Below are 22,512 nucleotides of genomic sequence, written 5' to 3' on the forward strand. Positions count from 1 at the left end.
GAATATTATAGGCCTAGTGGTTTTTCCTCACAGTGTATTTGTAGTAGACTACTTAAAACATATTCAAATTAATACTGGAGAGCTTTGTGTCCAAATTCCGGTCAGGCATGTTAACTAGCATTTCAGTACCTACATTAAGATTAAAGGTCTTTGCACACACAGTTCGCTTGTTCTTCGTATGCGTTTTCTTAATCCGTCATCTGAAAACACAGACGGGTCCCAGCTCGCAAAAAGCTATTGACTGATGCGAAAAACACAGAAAATCGAACCTCGTCCGAAAACTTAAATGACGGACGGACATAATTGTCGGACTCGGTGTGTCAATGATTGACACAAATGAGGTTGTTTTTTTTTGTTTTTTTTCGTGCGTCAATTTTGTATGAAAAAAACTGAGTGTGTGTGCAAAGACTAAGAAAAGAAATGACCTTCAGGTGTTGATGAGATGCATGTGGTTTTATACCTCTTGCTGAGTGCATCATGATAAGAACAGCTACAAGGTCTCCTCTATGATTGACAGCAGGTGTTACAGGTGTTTCTCCATCTACTGGCAGTGTGAAAAGGTTTAACAGCAGCCTCTAAATTTCACTTGATACAAGTCAGCCTAACCCAGAATAAAATGTTGGCAGTTTGCGCTTCTGCAATCCACTGATACGTAGAATACATGGACTGTATATAGAATATCACATTTCTGAAGTAAAAATACACTATCATCACCTCTCTAGATACGTGTAATCCAGAGATCACAGGTTGTAAAATAGCCTCACCTGTGTCGTGACAATACTTTCAACACCTTCCGACAAAGCATTGTTCAGCTGTCAGCAACAAGGCTAAATAAAATAAAAACACCCATCTAGAATCTTATGGATTAGCACATTAATGAGAGACAAACTGAGTTGCTGGATGGGAATGATTTTACTTTAATTTGAACAAAGCACAGTGAGAGAAAGACAGAGGAGACTGTTCAGATCATTCTCACTGCTCTCACTGTGGAGCAGACTGGATGTTAAATATATATAAAGAATAAAGACTAATATTTAGATTATTAGATAGTATTGAAATGCATTATATACAGTATGTAATATGTATATCTGCCAAAAGCAAAGTCAGTCTGCCTGAAAAATAATGATTTATTCACAACATAATATTTACAGTACATCAATTCTATTTACAAAAAAGAACAGCAAAACTTATAGAATAACAGTTATACCAATAACAAGAAACAGTATAACAGTATAAAAGTGTTGTCAGTGTTGTGCCACACCACTCAGCCTTTTGAGTCATTAGGGGAGACAGAGGGTGTGCTGGGGCTTTGGACTGGCTTCAAGACGGTACAAGTCAAGCTGCATCTAGGATTCAGTCTGGAACCGACAGTCCGAGGGAGAGGAGCAGGGTTGCCAGATCTCATGAGAGAAACAAGCAATCGAAGTGGGGAGCGGTGTCAGTCTTCAGACAGCAGCCGGTGGAAATGATCCTTCCTCCTCCAGCGTCTCCCGGAAATCCTCCTAAACACACACATACGAGAACACACACACACACACACACACACACACACACACACACACACACACACACACGAGAACACACACACACACTAGACATCAATACCACAATAATCACAAGGAGTTTTATTCCATAGACTGATATCATGTGGTGTAACTATGAAGGTATAATCTAGGTAAATAATCATAGTTTCAGCAGCTGACCAGATGTTTGGAGAACAGGAGTAGGGTTGCAACTACCGATTATTTTCACTATGGATTTATCTGTTGATTATTTTCTCGACGAATCAATTAGTCATTTGATCTATAATGGTGAAAAATGTCGATCACTCTTTTCCCCAAAGCCTAAGATGACACCCTCACATGTAAAATGGTAAATTAACTGGATTTATTTACTGTAGTGCTTTTTGGCAGTCTGACGACTGCTCAAAGTGCTTTACAGTAATGTCTACATTCACCCATCCATGCTCACATCACACACCGTCGCCATCTGCAGTCATGCAAGGTGCCAACTTCCTCAAATGGCCACTTGAGGCTGGCTGCAAAAGGGAGTCATTCCCCATTCACACCTCATGTTAAAACGCCTGACTTTACAGCAGAAATAAACATGTTTACAGCCCTGGCTGGTACAAAAAAACAGTTTTGGTCTCTATAGTTAAGTTCTAAGCCAACTGTATGGGGGGCGAAGTTCTATCTAATTCACCCGTTTAGAGCAAAATAGATGATAAAAAATAAAGGCTTGGGCGTGATTGACAGGTCGCCTGTCCAGTGATTTCGCAGCTCGCTGATCACGGACCAATATCGCCCTTGACTATTTCTCAGAATTCAAAAAACGTATTTTATTCATGGTAGGAATGGGCCTCTATCAAGAAAAATAAAGAAATAAAAATAAAATAAATTAATAATAACAACTAGAAGGTTTACATTTCCTACCGAAAATGTAATTGTGCTTGCGTCCTCGCCATGCACCGCCTGGCTTGCAAGGTCCCTGCCCATGCAATTAGGGGGACTAATGCTGCCTTCCAGACACCTGGGACGTGGGTGTTTCCCATTGGAAAAGTCCCAGTCCCCACCTTCAACACAACCCTTTGAAACTGGTGGAGCCTGGGCCGGTGGAGGTCAGGAGTTTGGACTTAATGTCCCCAGATCGAGATGATGGCTTGTGAGCTGGAGGTGGATGGATGGAGTCTATGAGTGTGACAGGAGCATCTATGAAAGGAGAGCAGAGCAGTTTTCACCTGTCCACATGCAGCAGCATGACCGAAGCGTCAGATTAGCTCGCGAATAGCGGCCAAACCGCTTGACAAAACCCTTTGCCAAGTCAGAGCATGTCCTCAATGAGCCGCTCATTTTGAGGTATGGCATGTCTATGTCGTGTGAAAGATGTGGGAGTTATTACGCGCCGAACTTTGTGGCAGATATATTCCGGGCCTTGCCCCCCTTAATTTTCCACCCCAAGTCCTACGCCGCCATCCGTGAGTGTTGCCCCCCTTAATTTTCCACCCCGAGTCCAACGCCGCCATCCGTGAGTGTGTAGGAGTTACGGTTGCGGAGATACGCTGCTGTAGCTCCCCCTATAGGCAAAGTATAGCACCCCCTAGAGGCCAAATGACACTTTATTTTCTGAAATCAGCTCAGCAGAAGTGTCAAGTGTCATACAAGAAGGAAGGCTGGCCATAATGACAATGAATCCGCACTTCCTGCCGCCCTTCAAAATAAAACAATTTAAAAGGGACAGGCACTGAATGCTGCTATAGGCACTGAATGCTGCTATAGCGCCCCCTAAAGGCTAAATGACACAATATTTGTACTATAGGCTCAGAGTACATCCGTCCACACCTGTACCAAGTCTGTACCAAGTTTGGTTAGCATCGGACGATTTTTGTGAAATAGGCCCCACCCACAGAAGATTGGAAGTGGATTATATCGCAACGGTGCGTTTTTTTTTGAAACTTCCAAATCAGTGTTGTGCAGGACAGTCCCCACAAGATGTGTGCGTTGGTTTGGTGAAGATTGGACAAAGTTTCAAGGAGAAATGGCAAAAAAACGGTTTTGGACAAAATGCAAAATGGCGGAAAATCTAGTCAGACGGAAATGGGCGTGGCCTAGTTGAGTAGATGCGGGAGGACCCAAGGAATCCAGGGAAAAAAGAATTTTGATGATAGACCCTACGGTTCAAAAGTTATCGAGCAAAAGGTAAGGAGGGCTGTTATAGCGCCACCATATGGTCAATTGGTGCAATTTTTTCGGGGATAGTAAAAGACCCCTCAGTGCACCTCCCTACCAAGTTTCGTAGCTCTAGCTGTTATGGTTTCTGAATTACACCTAATTTACTGCAAGATTTTGCAAGATTTTTCCAAAACCCAAGCAAGTCAATGGGGAAAAAAATGGCGCTTAATGGCGAATTGCGGCCAAACCGCTTTCACAAACCCTTAACAAAGTCATAGCATACATGTCCTCAATAAGCCGGTCATTTTGAGGTCTGGCATGTCTATGTGGTGCAAAAATTGGGGGAGTTATTAGTCGGACAAAAAGTGGATAGCAACTATAATAATAATAAGTATGTCGGATTTCAAGATTGTGCCTTGCTTGTCAGCAAGCACAATAATAAAACAAAATCATCCACAAATGAAACAAGTGGGTAATAAAGGTGATGTCATGTGATAGCAGTAACTTACAGTGGTAGCCAGTTGATCCAGGTAGGGGATGAGCCTCTGCAGCTCTGTGTCCTCCTGCGCTCCAGACCAGCTGGTGATGGGCATCGTGTTCCTCAGCTACAAAACAAAAATATAAATCACCCTCAATTAATTCAAACGCTCTTCCCTCTGTACTGAGGTGAGATAAGAGGGAGTTACATTAGTACACCACCTCAAATACAAACGCTCTTCCCTCTGTACTGAGGTGAGATAAGAGGGAGTTACATTAGTACACCACCTCAAATACAAACGCTCTTCCCTCTGTACTGAGGTGAGATAAGAGGGAGTTACATTAGGACACCACCCCAAAAAGTCTCTTTAAAAAACACAATTGTAAGTCTTTATGTTTGGAATTCATCTTCTTAACATGACATTTTTCGAGCTGCAAACTGTGCTACAATTGTGACTGAGATGGATAAATGAAATTTAAATACTTGGTTGATACTAATTGAGTCCACATTAGAGCCACGGACCTCCATTTGATGAAATGTTGTCTCTCGGACCCAAATATGAGAATATTTGTATTGTCAGATATGATATTGTCCAGAATGCCATCATGTGTATTGTAGGTAGAGAGATAACAGTGAAGCTATGATTAAACCAGTCGTTCTGATACATTCTCTAATTGTGTTAGCTTCTTGTAGGTGGGTTGAGTAGGTGGGTGTGGGTGCTTACATGGTATGGGTAGGTGTAGGGGGCGTTGTCCAGGACCACCGTCTTGGCCAGGTCTCTGCCCAGAACGCCCAGGTCCTTCACATAATGTCCCAAGACACAGATGCAGTCCTCCTGGTACAGACGGTACCTAGATAAAGACATAAACAACAAGTCACACAACATGCTGGACGCTTCAAGCTCATTTTACTGCTCAACTCATTAAAGTCGAGCTGAACCCGTTCGTCACGTGCGTCTGAGTCCGTTTCAGACCGAAAACAAATTGAGAGGTGTATATGTTGTCGATGATTTGATTTGACAATTCTGTCGACTGGCTTTTGCATTGGTCAATCATGGCGTGTTCCACCCCCAAATCGAGTGGGATTCAGCGTGTTGTCGTGCTACGCGAGTGGGATCCGCAGAGGACCAGGCAGCCACCTGCTTCATGCGGAGCGAGCGGACAATCCGATGCATGGGTGCTGCCCGCCCGCCTGGAATCTCCGAGGGGCGACCCCTGACAACCACGCTCTCAAGCGCGCGCCATTTACGCTATTTCTGTAAATACGATATTCCTGGAATGCGCGTTTTAAGGTTTTAACGAGCCAGTTACATTTCTTTGCATTCTTAGAGATTATAGTTTTTGTTTTTTGTTCATGTTTCATGCAATTGGCCAAGTTAGTAGTTAGTTTATGGAATAGGAATTCTGTCAGATGACAGGCACTAGGCGCCATTTTCTACAATTTTGGAAGAGAAAATGATCCTGAAATGAAGATTTGATTGACAGCTGTGTGGTTGGCGTCCAAGTGTTGCATTACTGCCCCCTACTGGCCAACTTAAATGTATTAAGAAGAAGAAGGAAAAAAACCTTCACGTCACATATGCACCACTGTGTGGATCTCATCTGCAATTACTGCTCATGGCCATAGGTGTTGTCAGAGACAAGAAAACGGAAATCTTCTGTATTATCACCTTAACTTTCAAATAAACCAAACCAAACCAAAATGACAATATTCTGAATTGTATACGGGTGAGCATATTCCGTTTGGATATTCTGAATTAGGCTTTAATGTAGCATTTTTTAAGACGTGGGATATGCTGATATTATTCTGGTTTTCGGAGCATTCTTTGGACAACAAGCACATTCAGAACATGCGTCTCAATCAGGGGGTTTTATGGAAGTTTGAGACAGACCTGGCCTCTTGCCTGTTCACAGTCAGCTACAGTAGCTATGTGCTTGTAAACAAACCAACTAGCCAGAGATGCATCCCCGAAAGAAAAGCCCACTTTTCTGGTGGGAAGGAGAAACACTTTCAGCCATTATGAAAGACTTGGATATCAACAGGTTTTCATTATGAAAGACTTGGATATCAACAGGTTTTCATTATGAAAGACTTGGATATCAACAGGTTTTCATCATGAAAGACTTGGATATCAACAGGTTTCTGGATATGTGCAAATATCCCAACGCAGACCTTTTCAAGAAGGTGTTTGAACGCATGAAAGGTGGAGTCTTTTTTCGGAGTAAGGGCAAAAACTTGAATATTTTGTGTGTGTAAACGTAGTCAGTGACTGTAATTCAGACTGGATAAATCCCAGACGCTGACGAGGCAGATTACAGGGAAAAAATAGCAAGAAGCACCTCGACTAACAGGAAGACACGGACGCAGAAGGGTTCACTGTAACTGATAAACCTGATGGAGTGTGAGTCTCTGTGTGGTGGCAAACTTTGATGAAACACAGGTGTAACTAATAAACCTGACGGAGTGTGAGTCTCTGTGTTGTGGAAAACGTTGATGAATGACTTTGATGGTGTACGCGGATGTGGGGAAGACGCACCGAAACAGCTTCTGGTCGGGGTCCAGGATGTCCAGGATCTTCTCTGCGTACTGCTTCTTGGCTGTCGTGTAAACAAACATCTGGAACACAAACAAACAGCAGCTGAAAACATCCCACCCAGAGCAGAGCGCTAACGCGCTTTACCAGAGTTTATATCCCACCCAGAGCAGAGCGCTAACACGCTTTACCAGAGTTTATATCCCACCCAGAGCAGAGCGCTAACACGCTTTACCAGAGTTTATTTACATCCCACCCAGAGCAGAGCGCTAACACGCTTTACCAGAGTTTATATCCCACCCAGAGCAGAGCGCTAACACGCTTTACCAGAGTTTATATCCCACCCAGAGCAGAGCGCTAACACGCTTTACCAGAGTTTATATCCCACCCAGAGCAGAGCGCTAACACGCTTTACCAGAGTTTACATCCCACCCAGAGCAGAGCGCTAACACGCTTTACCAGAGTTTATATCCCACCCAGAGCAGAGCGCTAACACGCTTTACCAGAGTTTATATCCCACCCAGAGCAGAGCGCTAACACGCTTTACCAGAGTTTATTTGCATGTGTAAAGATGATAAGAGCAGAGCGCTAACACGCTTTACCAGAGTTTATTTGCAAGATAAGCAGCACAGAAAGATACTGTCAGAGCAAAAGTTCAATAACATTACATTTACCCTTTGTGTAGAGAGATAAAAGAAATGGGGGAAATGCCTATAATATTATTCAGTCACTATATATATATATATATTCTGATGAATATTGTCACTGAAAACATACAGACAGAAAGCACTTGCTTGTCCAAAGAAAACTCTATTGTAGTGTAGTCACAGGAACCAGGCAGCTTAATTTGAAATATATTCAAAACTCTTGTTTTCTTGGGCGTGAAACTTACCTCGTAGATCTTTGCCATGGACTGCAGGAACTCCATCACATGCGGCCGCAGGACCATGTATACCTGATGAGAAGATGAGGGAGTCAATAAATAAAGTCCTGTACTATAATGAATGCATATATATTCTACATTTTCTCCTTAGTTCCTTCCTCCTTGTTCACCTAGCACTTCAGTCACACAAATATTTGACTAAATCTATTTTCAGGGTATATGCAGGAATCCCAAAGTTAAATTCACGACCTTTTAAGATGATAGAATCTGCTGCACAAAACACCCTTAAATCTTGTGCTTATGTTTTCCTTAAAATGTTTAGCCTTATTGAGAAGATTTAAGGGTGTTTTGTGCAGCAGAATCTATTTTATGGACACCTTAACTCTGACTCTAAGGGAAATCTTAACCTAAGGTGCTTTTTGTGCAACTGGGCCCAGGACTACATTTCCCACAAGCGCCACTGTCCCTCTCTCACACACACACACACACATGCAAGTCAGCAGCAGCAACAAACTAACAAGCTGTACTAACAAAGAACATTCAATAAATCAGGCAAAACAGGGGGCAGCTGAGGATCAACAGCTTTTTCCTCACTTTCTTGCGAGCGTTTGTCTGATTCACATCGCTTGTGATCAGTGTTGGGCAAGTTACATTCAAAATGTAATATACTACATATTACTAGTTACTTTCATTTGAAAGTAATAAGTTACTTTACAATATTACTGTATGTGTAGAGTAACTTGTTACTTATTACACTACTTTTGCATTACTTTGACCAAAACAACAGCAGCAGCAGAATGACATCGCCGCCCCGGAACCATCCCAAAAAATAATTTCAACTGCCTTGAAGTCAGTGTAAACAATCCAAAATTCTAAATGTTATTCTTTTCCTTTGTTATTGTCATCTATAGTGGTTATTTGCATAAAAACTCAGTTTGATTAGGAAATGATTGTGCTTTGATTTAATCAAATGTAACTCAATTTGTAACTTGAGTTACTTGACAAAGTAACTGGTATAATATTACTGAAATCCTATAAGTAATAAGTTATATTACTGAGTTACTGCTAAAAGTAATATATTACATGTAATATGTTACTTTCGTAATGAGTTACCCCCAACACTGCTTGTGATAGGAGGAAACATCAAAGAGGCACACTGTTGATGTGCCACAGGCTCACCTTGTACTGGTGGTGGTGGTGGAAGGTGGTGTGGAAGGTGTGCTCCGCCTCCTCGATCACGTTCAGCGAGCTGAACATCAGGGTTTCATCCTGCAGGCACAGAGACAGAGTCACCTTATAGTTAGTCTCAACACCAGACCCATGAGAGTTCTTATGCTGATACACTATGTTACTGCATGCTGCAGAGCTCTCTCTGGGTCTGATACACTACGTTACTGCATGCTGCAGAGCTCTCTCTGGGTCTGATACACTACGTTACTGCATGCTGCAGAGCTCTCTCTGGGTCTGGGACACTACGTTACTGCATGCTGCAGAGCTCTCTCTGGGTCTGATACACTATGTTACTGCATGCTGCAGAGCTCTCTCTGGGTCTGATACACTACGTTACTGCATGCTGCAGAGCTCTCTCTGGGTCTGATACACTACGTTACTGCATGCTGCAGAGCTCTCTCTGGGTCTGATACACTACGTTACTGCATGCTGCAGAGCTCTCTCTGGGTCTGATACACTACGTTACTGCATGCTGCAGAGCTCTCTCTGGGTCTGATACACTATGTTACTGCATGCTGCAGAGCTCTCTCTGGGTCTGATACACTACGTTACTGCATGCTGCAGAGCTCTCTCTGGGTCTGATACACTACGTTACTGCATGCTGCAGAGCTCTCTCTGGGTCTGGGACACTTTCCCTCAGAGGGCTGGCAGTGGTTATGGGAGGGAACCGTTCACTTGGCCAGTCATATATGCCAGTGATGGATTCAGTCCTCCCCAATCAGTAACGACTTTGCGATCAGACGACACGGGAGGCGCAGCGCATTTTTCGAACCGCTCTCTCATCGGTGCTACGACCCGGGCCGTCACTAATTTAATTTCAACCCGCCTTAAAAACCAGCAGTGGCTGTGAAGTGGCACAGACTCATTTATGTAGTATGTGGAGCGCAGCGATTCAACGTAATATTTGAGTCTGGGGAGAGACTACCTTATAGTAGGAAACCAAGATGGCTTTCTGTACTGTAATGACGTACGTAGCCTGGTAAACCAGCCAGTCACGTGAACTCACATTTCATTTCGTTCGGATCTAGCCTCAAGCCCTGGGAGGGCTTTAAGCAGAAACTGCAAAGTGGAAGAGCCAATCGGCGAATGCACAAGTTGGCCAATCAGGAACGCCACTAGCACTGCACTAACAAAACAATAATGGCCGCCTCCTTGCCTGATCGTCTCGAGGAGTAATGTTAATGTTTGTCGAGTTTAAGCAGCCATAAAGTGCAGTTATTGCATAAATAGACTCAATAACAAGAACAGGAGTTTGCAACTGCAGAGTTTCTCAGCGGAAAATGTGTTTTTGTCGTTCTCCCGAGTGGATTTGGGTTTGACTGGATCCAACGCTGATTGGCTGAAGGAGTTGTCTGTCAAGGCAAGTACACAGTATACCCACCCAAGGTTAATAATTACTGTTACAACACAGAATTTTTATAATGAAAATTAGCAGAAGCTCACAGACAATGAAAAAGAGAGGCTTGAATGTGTGAACACTTCTCAACTGTGCCGTTAGTTGCAATTGCAAATGGCAGAAATCCATCGACTGGTACGCTTGTTAGAAAATACTTTGTTTTCACTTGTCGAGAGCTCCCCCTCTCTCATCATCAGTGATGTCATCAGTGTGTGTGTCTGTCTCTTGTGTGCGTTTGTGTGTGTGTGTGTGTGTGCGCGGGCACGCACACGTGTGTGTGTGTGTGTGTGTGTGTGTGTGTGTATCTTGTGTGTGCCTCACTGATGATGTCACAATTTATGACATCACTGTGACATCACTGATGATGTCACAATTTATGACATCACTGATGTCACAATTTATGACATCACTGATGATGTCACAATTTAAGACATCACGATGACATCACTGGGACTTTGTGTGTGTGAGTGAATCTATGACATCATGTCATCAATGGGACAGAGAGAAACAGACAGAGCCCCATCTCCTTTCTGATGATGATAAAGTATCTGAAGCAGCAGGACTGAACTCACCAGGCCCAACACCAGCGTGGCCTTGGGCGCGCTCCTGGTTTTGGGGGGAATATGTCTGGCACTGGGTTTGGCCTGCTGGGAGAGGGACGGGATGTTCTTGATGAAGGTAAAGCTGTAAAAGAAAACAACACTGTTAAGGTAAAGAACAAAGGGATCCACTGACAGGCCAGAGACACTGAGACATGCAGGCAGGCAGACTTACGGGCTGAAGACGTCATCCTCTCCATCCAGCCCCAGCAGGTCCGTGGAGCAGCTGAAGCCAAACACACACGGCTCCTCATCAATCTCATCACCCATCAGCACGTCCTTCTGCCCTGGACTCTTCACATCTGCAGAGAGGAACCAGACCCTCCATCAGCACCCAGCACTCACCACCACCACCAACGAGTTCATTCAATTCCTACAGAGCTGAGTGGCCGGGGAAACTCTGCAGACAATGTGCAGGTTTGTCCCGGCTTCCCAACAGCTTCTTAAACAGCAAATTCAAATTCAAGCTTGGCGGCTGAGAAAAGTCGATCACCTGCTGAGGTTTTTGCAATCAGGTTCCCACGCTTTGTTGTTTTCCTACTGATTTGATTCAGTGCAAAATGTAGAAGTTGATTCCAGCCATTCAGAGCTTCCCAGTTCCCTACATCATCTATTTGAAAGACTACGTACGCAGTGATCCTCACTATTTTTTCCATGAGAGCCACACTAGCTGGTCAAAGTCAAGAGGAGAGACACTTTTTCCGCAAAACACCAAAACCACACAGCGAGGGTTTGGTTTAGTTCTTACTTTATAGATATGGCAGAAACAGACTCAATAATAACAATTAAACAAGTACAGGAGTATGCAACAGCGGGGTTTCTCAGCGGAAAATATGTTTTTGACGTTCTCCCGAGTGGATTTGGGTTTGACTGGACCAAACGCTGATTGGCTGAAGGAGTTGTCTCTCAAGGCAAGTACACCCCTCACCCCAACTTCTGCCCACTGCAAACTAGGGCTGTGAATCTTCACTGGCCTCACGATTCGATTCAGAGGGCTACAATTCGATTCGATTATCGTTGCATCTCGATGCATCTTAAATCGATGCATCACTTTTTTCCCCCAATACATGATTTGTTTTTTCTCACTTTCTTTTTTCTCACTGTGTGGCTACTTTTAAAATAAAAGTGCATTTGGAACTGCATTGTATTATGATCCATAATTAAAATAAACAAATGCATGTACTTCCATTATATTTTATTTGATTATAAAAAAAAAAAAAAAATATATATATATATATATATATATATATATATATATATATATATATATATATATATATATAAATGTTTTTAATAATCGATTTTTGACATTTGTGAATCGATGCAGAATCGTGCACATCCGCATCGCGATGCATCTTATAATTGATTATTTTTGACACCCCTAAACACTGCGTGAATGCTTAAGGACAGACGGTCTGGTAGGATTTAATGAAATGGGGGTTCACATGACCGGCTGGTTTACCAGGCTAGGTAACTTCTAACTTGGTGCTTTCACAAAATATTTACACAATGAGATTTTTGATAAATAATCATCAGTAATGTGGAGATAATGAAGTGGGTAAAGGCAAATAATAGAACATTCTGCAAAGTTCAGAAAACTACATCACTTTACAGTAATGCAGCCTTCAAAACAAGGGAAAGACAACACCTATGCCTTATCATGATATGAATATAGAAAATTCACAACGATACCTAGTTTCATATCACAATATCGATATAATATCGATATATTGCCCAGCCCTACAAGTACACACATATCTGCATTTTTTAAATATCACTCCATATCAAATATCTGCAAATAAAATCTAAAATGCATCCATATCAACAGTCAACCATGTAGAAAGAGAAGCAGTATAGGACAGCACACCTGGAGAGGCTGTGATTACAGCAGCAGGCTCCTCCAACACTGCCGCCCTGCCTGGCCTGGTCTTCTTTGCCTTCTTCTTTGTCCTTTCTTTAGATATAGCCGGCCTCAGGAAGTCGCTGTCTGTGGACTTGTCTCTATGCCTCTTTTTACTGTTAGAGAAAAACAAAAATCCATAAATGCATTATTACCATCATCATTGGTGGTACATACAAAAAAAACAACACTATTGGTTACATTGGAGCTTTTCACACACACTTCATGCTCTTAGCCTGGGGCTATGTTAGGCCTGGGCTAAGAATAGGGCTATCTTAGCCCTGGGCTAACTTAGCCCCTTTTCACTCACACATATTAACCCAGGTTAAACTAAACCCAGGACCAGGGTGGGAATCTCATAATTTTAGGGGCGTGGCCATCTGGCCTTCAGCATCACAATATTTAAGGGTTAACCCTGAAAAGCCGGGGTTAACGCTGCTCCAGAGCAGGGCCAGCTAGCCCCAGGCTGAAGTCGGAGTTAACCCACTTTGGAATGTTCCAGGATTGTGCAAGTGTGAAAGCTTTCTTAACACGTTCACTGCCAATGACGTGTTAACACGTTTTCAGAATCCAGCTGTTGACTGCCAACGACGTGTTAACACGTAAAAAAAAAATCGTTTTTTTTTTTTTTGACGGTGGGACGTTGATCTAACCCTTTTACGTCTCCTACACCAGAATTGGAGGTATTGAATGTGTATAATCTATTTTACCGACGCACTGAGTGGCGACATGTCTCTCCACAGTAGAAAGAGGCGACCCGAAACTGGAGGGAAAAGCGCGAGGAAGCCGTTCTCATACTGTAAAATTGATGGCGAAAACGCTTTCACTTTCGCGCTGATGCACAGCGGTGGCAACGGTGGGGGGTTCCAAGAATAGATTGGATGCACACTTTGAAACACGCAGCATAAATATGACCAGAATCGCAAAACCTTCATCAAAGCTCTCAACCAAAACTCCACGAAACGAGCGAGTCCACCCAGACTTCCTCAAACAGCGGCCGCGCAAACAGGCACAGCAGCAGCAGCAACTTCGTTGTGACACGCCCGCTGGAGAGCCAGGGAGGCAGGAGGAGAACACACACGGAGGGAGGAGTTGGAAGCAGAGGGGGGTTTCCTGCTGTTATGGAGGAAATTACTGTTCAAAACTATTGTTTAGATGTCTGAAGTCTTACTGATGCCAAAAATGAATGGTTAAAGTGACTGTTCTATCGAATTTCACAAAAAGCCGTTTATCTCTGAATAATTTTTCTGACGCTGAAACCATGCTGTATTCAACTGCTAATGCTTACATAACTACTAACTCTACAAACTAACTCTTTTAGACAGAGAAAGCACACATTCTATTAGTTCTTTTGAGATATTGTGTGTTCACAAAATCTTAGCAGAAAAGAATCCTCGGGTCTTGAAAGATGAGCCAGAATCCTCAAAAAAACCCTCTGGCAGAAGCTAACTACAGTAAAAAAAAAACGTCTGGCAGTGAATGTGTTAAGCTGAGGTTACACTACAAGACTTTACACAGGATTTCCAGTTGGGCTCAGTCCGTCTTTGTTGACTCTAGTCTGCAGTTGTTGTGCCAGTCGGCAGCAAAACCTGTTAGTGTATACTGGGTACAGATTTCTAATCGTCAAGTGTAAACTGCCTCCCGACGCCAGTCAGAGCCCCAACGATTATATCAAACACGTTTGAATTTCTCGTGTAGTGTAAACTGGTGCAACGACCCGACTCAACTCAACAAATCACACGTGCACGTGGAATCCTCTCAACATCCAATGAAAAACTATGATGCAATGAGGCAAAAGCAGTCAAATAGCTCGTCATTCTTCACACAATAGATATTTCTGATACCAACGCACATGTGAATAATACAGGGACCAGTGGAAGACTCAATTACAACATCAAATCAAACACGCTAAAAGCCGGTTGCTCACGGTTAGGTCAGAAAGAATAAAACCGAAACTTCACGTTAGAACTTTCAAAATAAAAGTATACCATTGCAACGTTTGTGTGTGTGTGTGTGTGATCCAAAATACCCCAAGTACCAAGAGGAAATAAAGAACACATTTGCATAGAAACCTGTTTTGAATGAACATAATGTGGCTTCGAAAAGTCAATTCTAACCCGTAGTGAGTGATGCAGTAATACATTCATGCTTTTATTTTGAAACTAAAATTGTCTAGCTTCCGTATGGTTAGTATGGTCACGTCAGTTTGCTGGTTATTTTGTGTTGTGGGTTCTTCAATAAAGACACGATCAATAATCAAAAGGAGTTTAGGACAGTTTATAGTGTAGAGGTCCTCACCTGTTGATGGAGTAACTGTGCTCCTCCAACACTGCCGCCCTGCCTGAGGTCGCCCTCTTGGGACTGGAGAACAGGACATCCCATGGTGGCATCTCATCATGATGAACTGCCTCACCACTTTCATCTCCTAAGACTCTTCCTGCTACAACACATGAAATGCCTGTTAGAATTCAGCACTACAAACAAACATGACAAACTAAAACACTAGGGCCTAGGCCACATAAGGCTGGGCGATATGGACCAAAAATCATATCGATATTTTTAGGCTGAATGGCGAGACAATATATCTCTGTATATTCTACGAAGTGGACTAAATGTTCAGTTGTAACTTGGTGCTTTCGCAAAATATTGACAGAAAGAGATTTTTGATAAATAATCATCAGTAATGTGGATATAATGACTAAGTGGGTAATGGCAAATAATATAACATTCTGCAAAGTTCAGCAAACTTACATCATTTTACAGTAATGCAGACCTTCAAAACAAGGAAAAGACAACACCTATGCCATATCACAATATGAATATACAAAATGCACGATATCTAGTCTCATATCACAATATCGATATATTGCCCAGCCCTATTAGTACACACATATCTGCATTTTTAATATATCACTACATATCAAATATCTGCAAATCAAATCTAAAATGCATCCATATCAACACTCAACCATATAGAAAGAAGCAGTATAGGACACCACACCTGGAGAGGCTTCAGCTAGGATTGCAGCAGGCTCCTCCAACACTGCCCCCCTGCCTGGCCTGGTCTTCTTTGCTTTCTTCTTTGTCTTTTGTTTAGGTGCCCTCAGGAAGTCGCTGTCTGAGGACTTGTCTTCACGCCTCATTTTACTGTTACAAAAAAATAAAATAATCCATGAACGCATTATTTACCATCATCATTGGTGGGCTAAGAGACACACTTAACCCCAGCTAAGTGTAGTGTGAAAAGCCCTATTATGGTCAATAATCAAAAAGGAGTTTAGGACAGTGTTTATAGTGGTCCTCACCTTTTGATGGTCGGCTCCTTGTAATTGACTTGAGGACATCTCTTTCTTTTTCCTTGCCTTCCGTCAGCTGGGGTTGTAATGGTGTTGGTCAGTGATGACAAGACTCTTCTTGCTACCACACACAAAACAAAAGAACAAAGAACACAGCCTTTTAGAATTAAGCATGACAAACAGTCCCAACAAATAAAAACAGACAAAATAACACACTAGGCCACATAAGGCTGGGCGATATGGACCAAAAATCAAATCTCAATATTTTTTAGGCTGAATGGTGAGACAATATATCTCTGTATTTTCTATAAAGTGGACTAAACGTTCAATTGTAACTTGGTGCTTGCACAAAATATATACACAATGACATTTTTGATAAATAATCATCGGTAATGTGGATAAAATCACTAAGTGGGTAATGGCAAGTAATAGAACAGTCTGCGAAGTTCAGAAAACTACATCACTTTACAGTAATGTAGCCTTTAAAACAAGGAAAAGTCAACACTTCTGCCATATCACGATATTAATGTACAAAATGTACGATATTTTGTCTCATATCACAATATCGATATATTGATATATTGCCCAGCCCTACTAGTACACACATAACAGATTTATTTTTAAATATCACTACGGTACATACAATATCTTCAACAACCAATGTAGAAAGAGAAGCGATATAGGACACCTCACCTGGAGAAGCTTCAGCAGTGATTGCAGCAGGCTCGTCAAACACTGCCGCCCTGCCTGAGGTCACTCTCTTAGGACTACAGAACAGTTCATCCATTACCAGGTCTCTCAAAAGTGCCTCGCCACTTTCGTCTACTGTTGGACTACAGGCCGACAACACGTTAGATGTCGTCAAATTGTGAATGGAGACAACAAACGTCTCCCTTTTTTGTCCAGAGGAAACAGGTGGATTTGGAGCTTGTGTGGCTGTATGTAGCCTGTATGTGTCTCTGTGCTGTTTTGTCTTCAGCTCCATTCTGGGCTTTGAGTTTGTGGCTTTGGAATTCAAGAAATCTTCATAGGTTTCATCCTTCTCGCTCATATCAGAACGTGATTCCATCACTTGTAACACTTCTCCATTATTTCTTGTACGATTTGCCGTTTCAAGATTTGCAATGTTCATATTATCCATGCAGGGGCCGGCATGGAGGGGTAGGGTGTCACTGGGGTGCTGAGGAGAACATACATTGTCCCGAGGCCGAAGTCCTTGTGTGCAATGACTAGGTTTCTTTTTCTTGTCCTTCGTAGAGTCAACAGACTCCTCCCTCCGTGTGCTTTTCTTCATGCTGGTTCGGCTCGTTTCCTCCCTCCTGGCCTTTTGAGGTCTCTGAAAGTCTGTGCTCGTAGTCGACTCACTAGCCAATGGCAGTCTTTCATGGTTAGCGCTGCTACTCAATTCCTCTGGAATGTCTCCTTGCTCCTGAGTGGCCACCCAAGGACGCTTACAGGAGCTCCCCGTTTCTGCAAGACAGACTCCATCGCTGTGCCTTGTGTCGGGGCAACTGTGTGCATTTGCTGCAGAATGCTGCCTCACAACAATAACTGCTGCTGATTCTTCACCTTGTGATGACGCGCCGTTTGAGGAGGAGCCATCTCTGGCCACCGAGATGAGAAATGTCTTTGTGCAGCTGGTTGAAAGACGGCTCACATGTTCCGACTCTTTCAGTGTGACATTATCTGTGCAAGGAGTTATTCTGTCCGTTTCACAAGATGGCAAATCACTTGAGATGTCAAAGGTATTCCTTTTGACCGAGTGGTCGCTCTTCGAAACTAAACAATTCTTCTTGCAGTTGGTCTCGGACCTTGCCTCTTCCGGAATATCTTTCACTGGGAATTTTGCAGCATCTTTGCCTTTGGAACACTGAACTGCCGAGTCCATAAAATAATCGTCCTGCTCATGTAAGACAAAGTCATGGCAGTGTGACGTGGGAGGGTCACATGACGTGGCAGGGTCACATGACTTGACAGGGTCACATGACTTGACAATTTGCTTTTTACGACGGTTGCGAGTACCATTACGAAAGGTAATATTTCTACTTTGTACATTGTGCAGCTGAAGCTCAGTGTCTGCAGAGGCCTCCTGTGTAAGGTTGTCTGCCTGTAACAAAGTGACATTGGGTGCACATTGTATCTCAGTCAACCCAGAATCTACATACTTCCTCGCCTCCTGATTCTCCACCCCACTAACTTGTTCCGTATTTTTTTTGTCTTCCTTTGCTGCCTTGACAAATGTTACCTTTTCCGTAGGTGTGTTTTTCTTCATCTTCAGTTTGATAGAGCTACGCTCTTCTTTGCCCTTGGTTTCCACAGTGACCACTTCAGTAGCATTGGTTTGAGTTATCTCCATGGTTGTGTCCAGGGATTTAGTGTTTTGTCCGTTGTCAGTCGCCATAACTGAGCTGCTTGGATGAGAAGCAATGTCATCAGGAACAGACGGCTGTGGCTTTTCTGATGTGTTGTCAAGTGAGTTAATATCACGAAGGGAGTTCATATCAAATCGGGACTGAAAGAATCTCATTGAGAACCTTTCTACTTCAACCCTGTGGCTGCTAGACTGGCAGGATGTTCGTATCGGAATAGCTTGCATATCCGGACCCAAAAGCCTTTCCATATCGGTATCTGTGAAGAAAAGAGATGGAAAATAGAACATATTTCAGTCAACTCTGTACATTAAGTCATAAAATAATGTGAAAGTAAATTATTATAAAAATTCAAACCCTTATATTCTCATACCTTTAGGATGACTGGACTTGCTGGGTCGGCTCTGGATAACTACAATGTTTGCAGAATTGTCTTTCTGTTTAGTGGGACACATCTCATCCCTTGAACGTTCTGGCAGAGGAGGTAAGTTAACTGTAGGCCTACACAAGCGAGGGGGGAGAGAGAGAGAGTGTGTGTGAGAATCATTCAAAAACATTAAACTGTGCTTGGTCCAAAAGCATATATCTAGTAGAGAGATGTTTTCTCACCTTTCCATCTGCATGTTGTCATCATTACTGTCAACAGATTGTCTGTTGTAGTCATCAGACGGTTCACGTAGATCCTATAGGAAATAATCACAAAGACTTTAGACTCTGGTTCTGTTATGATTTTCAGACATTTTCAAACCTGAGAGACTTGACGGTGAACTCAAACATGACACAGAAAAAAATATATGTTGGTACATATTGAGAAGCATCCTCACAATATCAGGAGAGGGAAGGTCGACAATCTGCTGCTGGAGGTCTTTCAGAATGAGGAGCTGTGAGAGAACAAAATAATGAATTACAACCAATTTAGCAAGAGTAGATCTCTTAATACTGTTGAGACAAATCAACCAGACCTACCAGTTTCTTCTCCTTGGATCTCCTGCTGGCCAGCTTGAAGCGCAGAGTATTGACTTGCTTCTGCAGGTACACATTCTCCATCTCCAGCTGCCTTCTGCTCTCCTCTTGGGTCTGCATGGCAACAGCCAAGTCCTTGTTTTTGGCCTTCAGAGAGACACTGAAGGAGGTGTCTAGTGTAGACATGAAGAAAGACCACAGAATTATTTCACATTTTGTCTTATTGCAGCCAAACATCTGAAAAGCATAAAGCTACTCTCTGTAGTACAACACAGTTGAGCAAACCACAAACTCTGCTCATAATAATGTGTAACTGAATGGCACACTCACAGAGCATCTTGCTCTTGATATTTAAGGCCGCAGCCAAAGTCTGCTTGGAGGCCTTGAAGGGCACCATCTTTTTCTTCTTTTTCCCAGGTAACATCAGACGCTGGATGATTCGTGTTGGTGACACTTGGCAAAACTGAAAGAAAACACAGCGGTTACTAACCTCGCATCAACAGGCTCTTCTTGGCGAGAAAGAGCCTGGCCTCCCTTTACAAGTGATTTTGTCACCCTGCCTGTTTCCGGCCTAGAGCCCGCCCTAGACAGGAAGTAACAGCGGAAATAGCTCATTAACTTGACAATCAGACACAACGAATAAGAAAATAAAACGGCAAACAACAAAACAAAAGATGGACGTACCGAACAAAGTTTTTTAAGAAGTTCTTGTAGAAACATCGCGGATTCACAATATCACATATTTTAAGCCAATACAGAAGCTTTACTTTTCAAACAAATGGCCAGTTGATGGAATAGTTATAACGCTAGTTGTCTGTCTGCTGTTATCGATAATGGAGGATCAAGTACAACAGTTGAAGCATCTCTGCTGCCTGTGCTGGGAAAGACGGACATTGATCATAAGATTTCACATGGCGAGTACTCCATTGTCTTTGGCTCTCCAGAAACCTTCCTCGACTAGAAATGTGCTAACGCTACTATACAACTTGTGTTGTTCTTTTCAGGCTCTAGCTAACGTAACCTTGCCGCGTCAAGCTAACAGCAACAAAGATGTTTTCTGGCGCACTTATTTCCGGTGTTGTTTCCTGTTTCCTTGGTTTACGCCCTCATGACACAAAGCGGAGTAAAAGGTGTCCAGACTAGCTGTGACTGTACAGACCAGACTGACTGTTAATGTGATGCTGCAGGTAGCTGTGACTGTACAGACCAAACTGACTGTTAATGTGATGCTGCAGGTAGCTGTGACTGTACAGACCAAACTGACTGTTAATGTGATGCTGCAGGTAGCTGTGACTGTACAGACCAAACTGACTGTTAATGTGATGCTGCAGGTAGCTGTGACTGTACAGACCAAACTGACTGTTAATGTGATGCTGAGGTAGCTGTGACTGTACAGACCAAACTGACTGTTAATGTGATGCTGCTGAGGTAGCTGTGACTGTACAGACCAAACTGACTGTTAATGTGATGTTGCAGGTAGCTGTGATTGTACAGACCAAACTGACTGTTAATGTGATGTTGCAGGTAGCTGTGACTGTACAGACCAAACTGACTGTTAATGTGATGTTGCAGGTAGCTGTGACTGTACAGACCAAACTGACTGTTAATGTGATGCTGCAGGTACAGTAGCTGTGACTGTACAGACCAAACTGACTGTTAATGTGATGATGCTGAGGTAGCTGTGACTGTACAGACCAAACTGACTGTTAATGTGAGGGTTTTCGCCCCTGTAGATAGCAGAATACACTCGAAATTAGCATACAGCTAGCTTGAGCTGTAGCATTATCAGTTTCAAACTGATTGACTTGTTTACACATTGCCCAGAGGAAGTCATTGACTAATCGTAGTTCAAAGGTTGGCCTAATTCGGAGTAGAAAGTTGCCACTTGTAAACACTTGTCTGCTGTTTGGCATGAAAACAATAATCAATTTACAAAGATATCTTTATGTTTATTCACATTCAGGCAGCCACTGTGTGCCATGGTTTGCTGCTCTGAAGTGCATGCATGCAGTTACACTAGGTGGTGATGTGTTGTCAGCGGGTCTGGTATCATAAGACATGATTGTTACGTTAGACGGAGTGCCTGTCCGATTGGGTTAAATTGAAACTTCAATATGCATTGAAACACGTTTGAATACCGTGTACTGTACTATTAACGGAAGACCGTCGTCCAAATTCTGCTGCCAGTGAACCAAAATGCATTAACGTGTTAGCGTTAGCTACGCTAAATGCTAGCTAACGTCAAATTGTAGAAGTAACCAGAAGTAATGTTAACGTTAGCTACAGTAGCTAAAACAAGCTGATATTGTTGGTCTAATGTAACTGACGCTACGTTATAAATGAACCGTACCTGTTTACTGCAGAAGTCCATCATTGACGACAAAACAAACTTATTTTCTTGACTTCTACTTTCGCCACAAAACAGTCCCTTTAAAGCAAAGACACGCCCCTTCCGCCTAGTGAACTTCCGGCGTAATGCCCGACTGCTGCGAGCCCCGGAACTCTCGTGAGAGCGAAGCGACGCAGATTTGGAGCGAGGCGCCGCAGTTGCTCCCCACCAACTGCGCCCGACTGCGGATGACAGAGGATGACGAGAAACGATATTATACAGTCCATGCAAAATGTACAGACTGAGAGGCTCAGGCATTGTGGGTTGAATCAGTGTATGCACATTGTGGGAAAACATCTGGATACCTACTGGATTATGTGTGTGGATGGATGTCCTGAGCATTTTTTCCTAAAATGTGCCAAATATAAGACAGAAAGGGAATTGTTTTATAAAGGTTTGTTAGACTAGGAGTTTCATCTTTTTCTGTTAAATCATTATTTGACGAGAACAAGAACCACCAGCTGATCACAAGCAGTTGTTAATACAGTTCCTGCCTGCATGATTCAGAGTTGTAGTTATATCCTTGTCCTGCGGGGGGCAGTAATACGCATAGTAGCGTCTACACTGCCCGAATTTTGAAAGAAGAAGAAGAAGCTGTCCACCGGCTCGCGCATGTGCAAACCGATCTTGTACTGTAGCTGGAACTGGTGCTGCTGCTGCTGCCTCCTGTAGAGTAATTTGCCATTTGGGAATTGTATCGTAGTTCAAGGCTGTAGTTGACGAAGACAACAAAGGCAAGTAGCTTGTTTCCTTGTTATTGGATGATTATTGTTATTGATCTTGTTATTGATCTGATTAAATATTCAAA

General features: G+C 42.8%; 1 protein-coding gene across 1 annotated transcript; it reads right to left on the bottom strand.

Annotated features, from left to right (window-relative positions):
• Positions 1-1,118: 1,118 nt before the first annotated feature.
• On the bottom strand, positions 1,119-16,799 carry LOC310783253 (uncharacterized protein). Its single transcript, XM_083644075.1, has 13 exons — positions 16,677-16,799; positions 15,993-16,104; positions 15,689-15,834; positions 14,986-15,127; positions 12,655-12,803; positions 10,963-11,089; positions 10,761-10,872; positions 8,742-8,831; positions 7,572-7,634; positions 6,683-6,762; positions 4,871-4,997; positions 4,178-4,273; positions 1,119-1,502 (listed from the first exon to the last, which is right to left on the bottom strand). The coding sequence occupies exons 1-13, from the start codon at positions 16,768-16,770 to the stop codon at positions 1,446-1,448; spliced, it is 1,395 nt and encodes a 464-aa protein (XP_083500201.1). The 5' UTR covers positions 16,771-16,799; the 3' UTR covers positions 1,119-1,445.
• Positions 16,800-22,512: the final 5,713 nt, after the last annotated feature.

This window comes from Poromitra crassiceps (assembly GCF_964638095.1).
Source record: "Poromitra crassiceps genome assembly, chromosome: 10".
Taxonomy (NCBI): Eukaryota; Metazoa; Chordata; class Actinopteri; order Beryciformes; family Melamphaidae; genus Poromitra; species Poromitra crassiceps.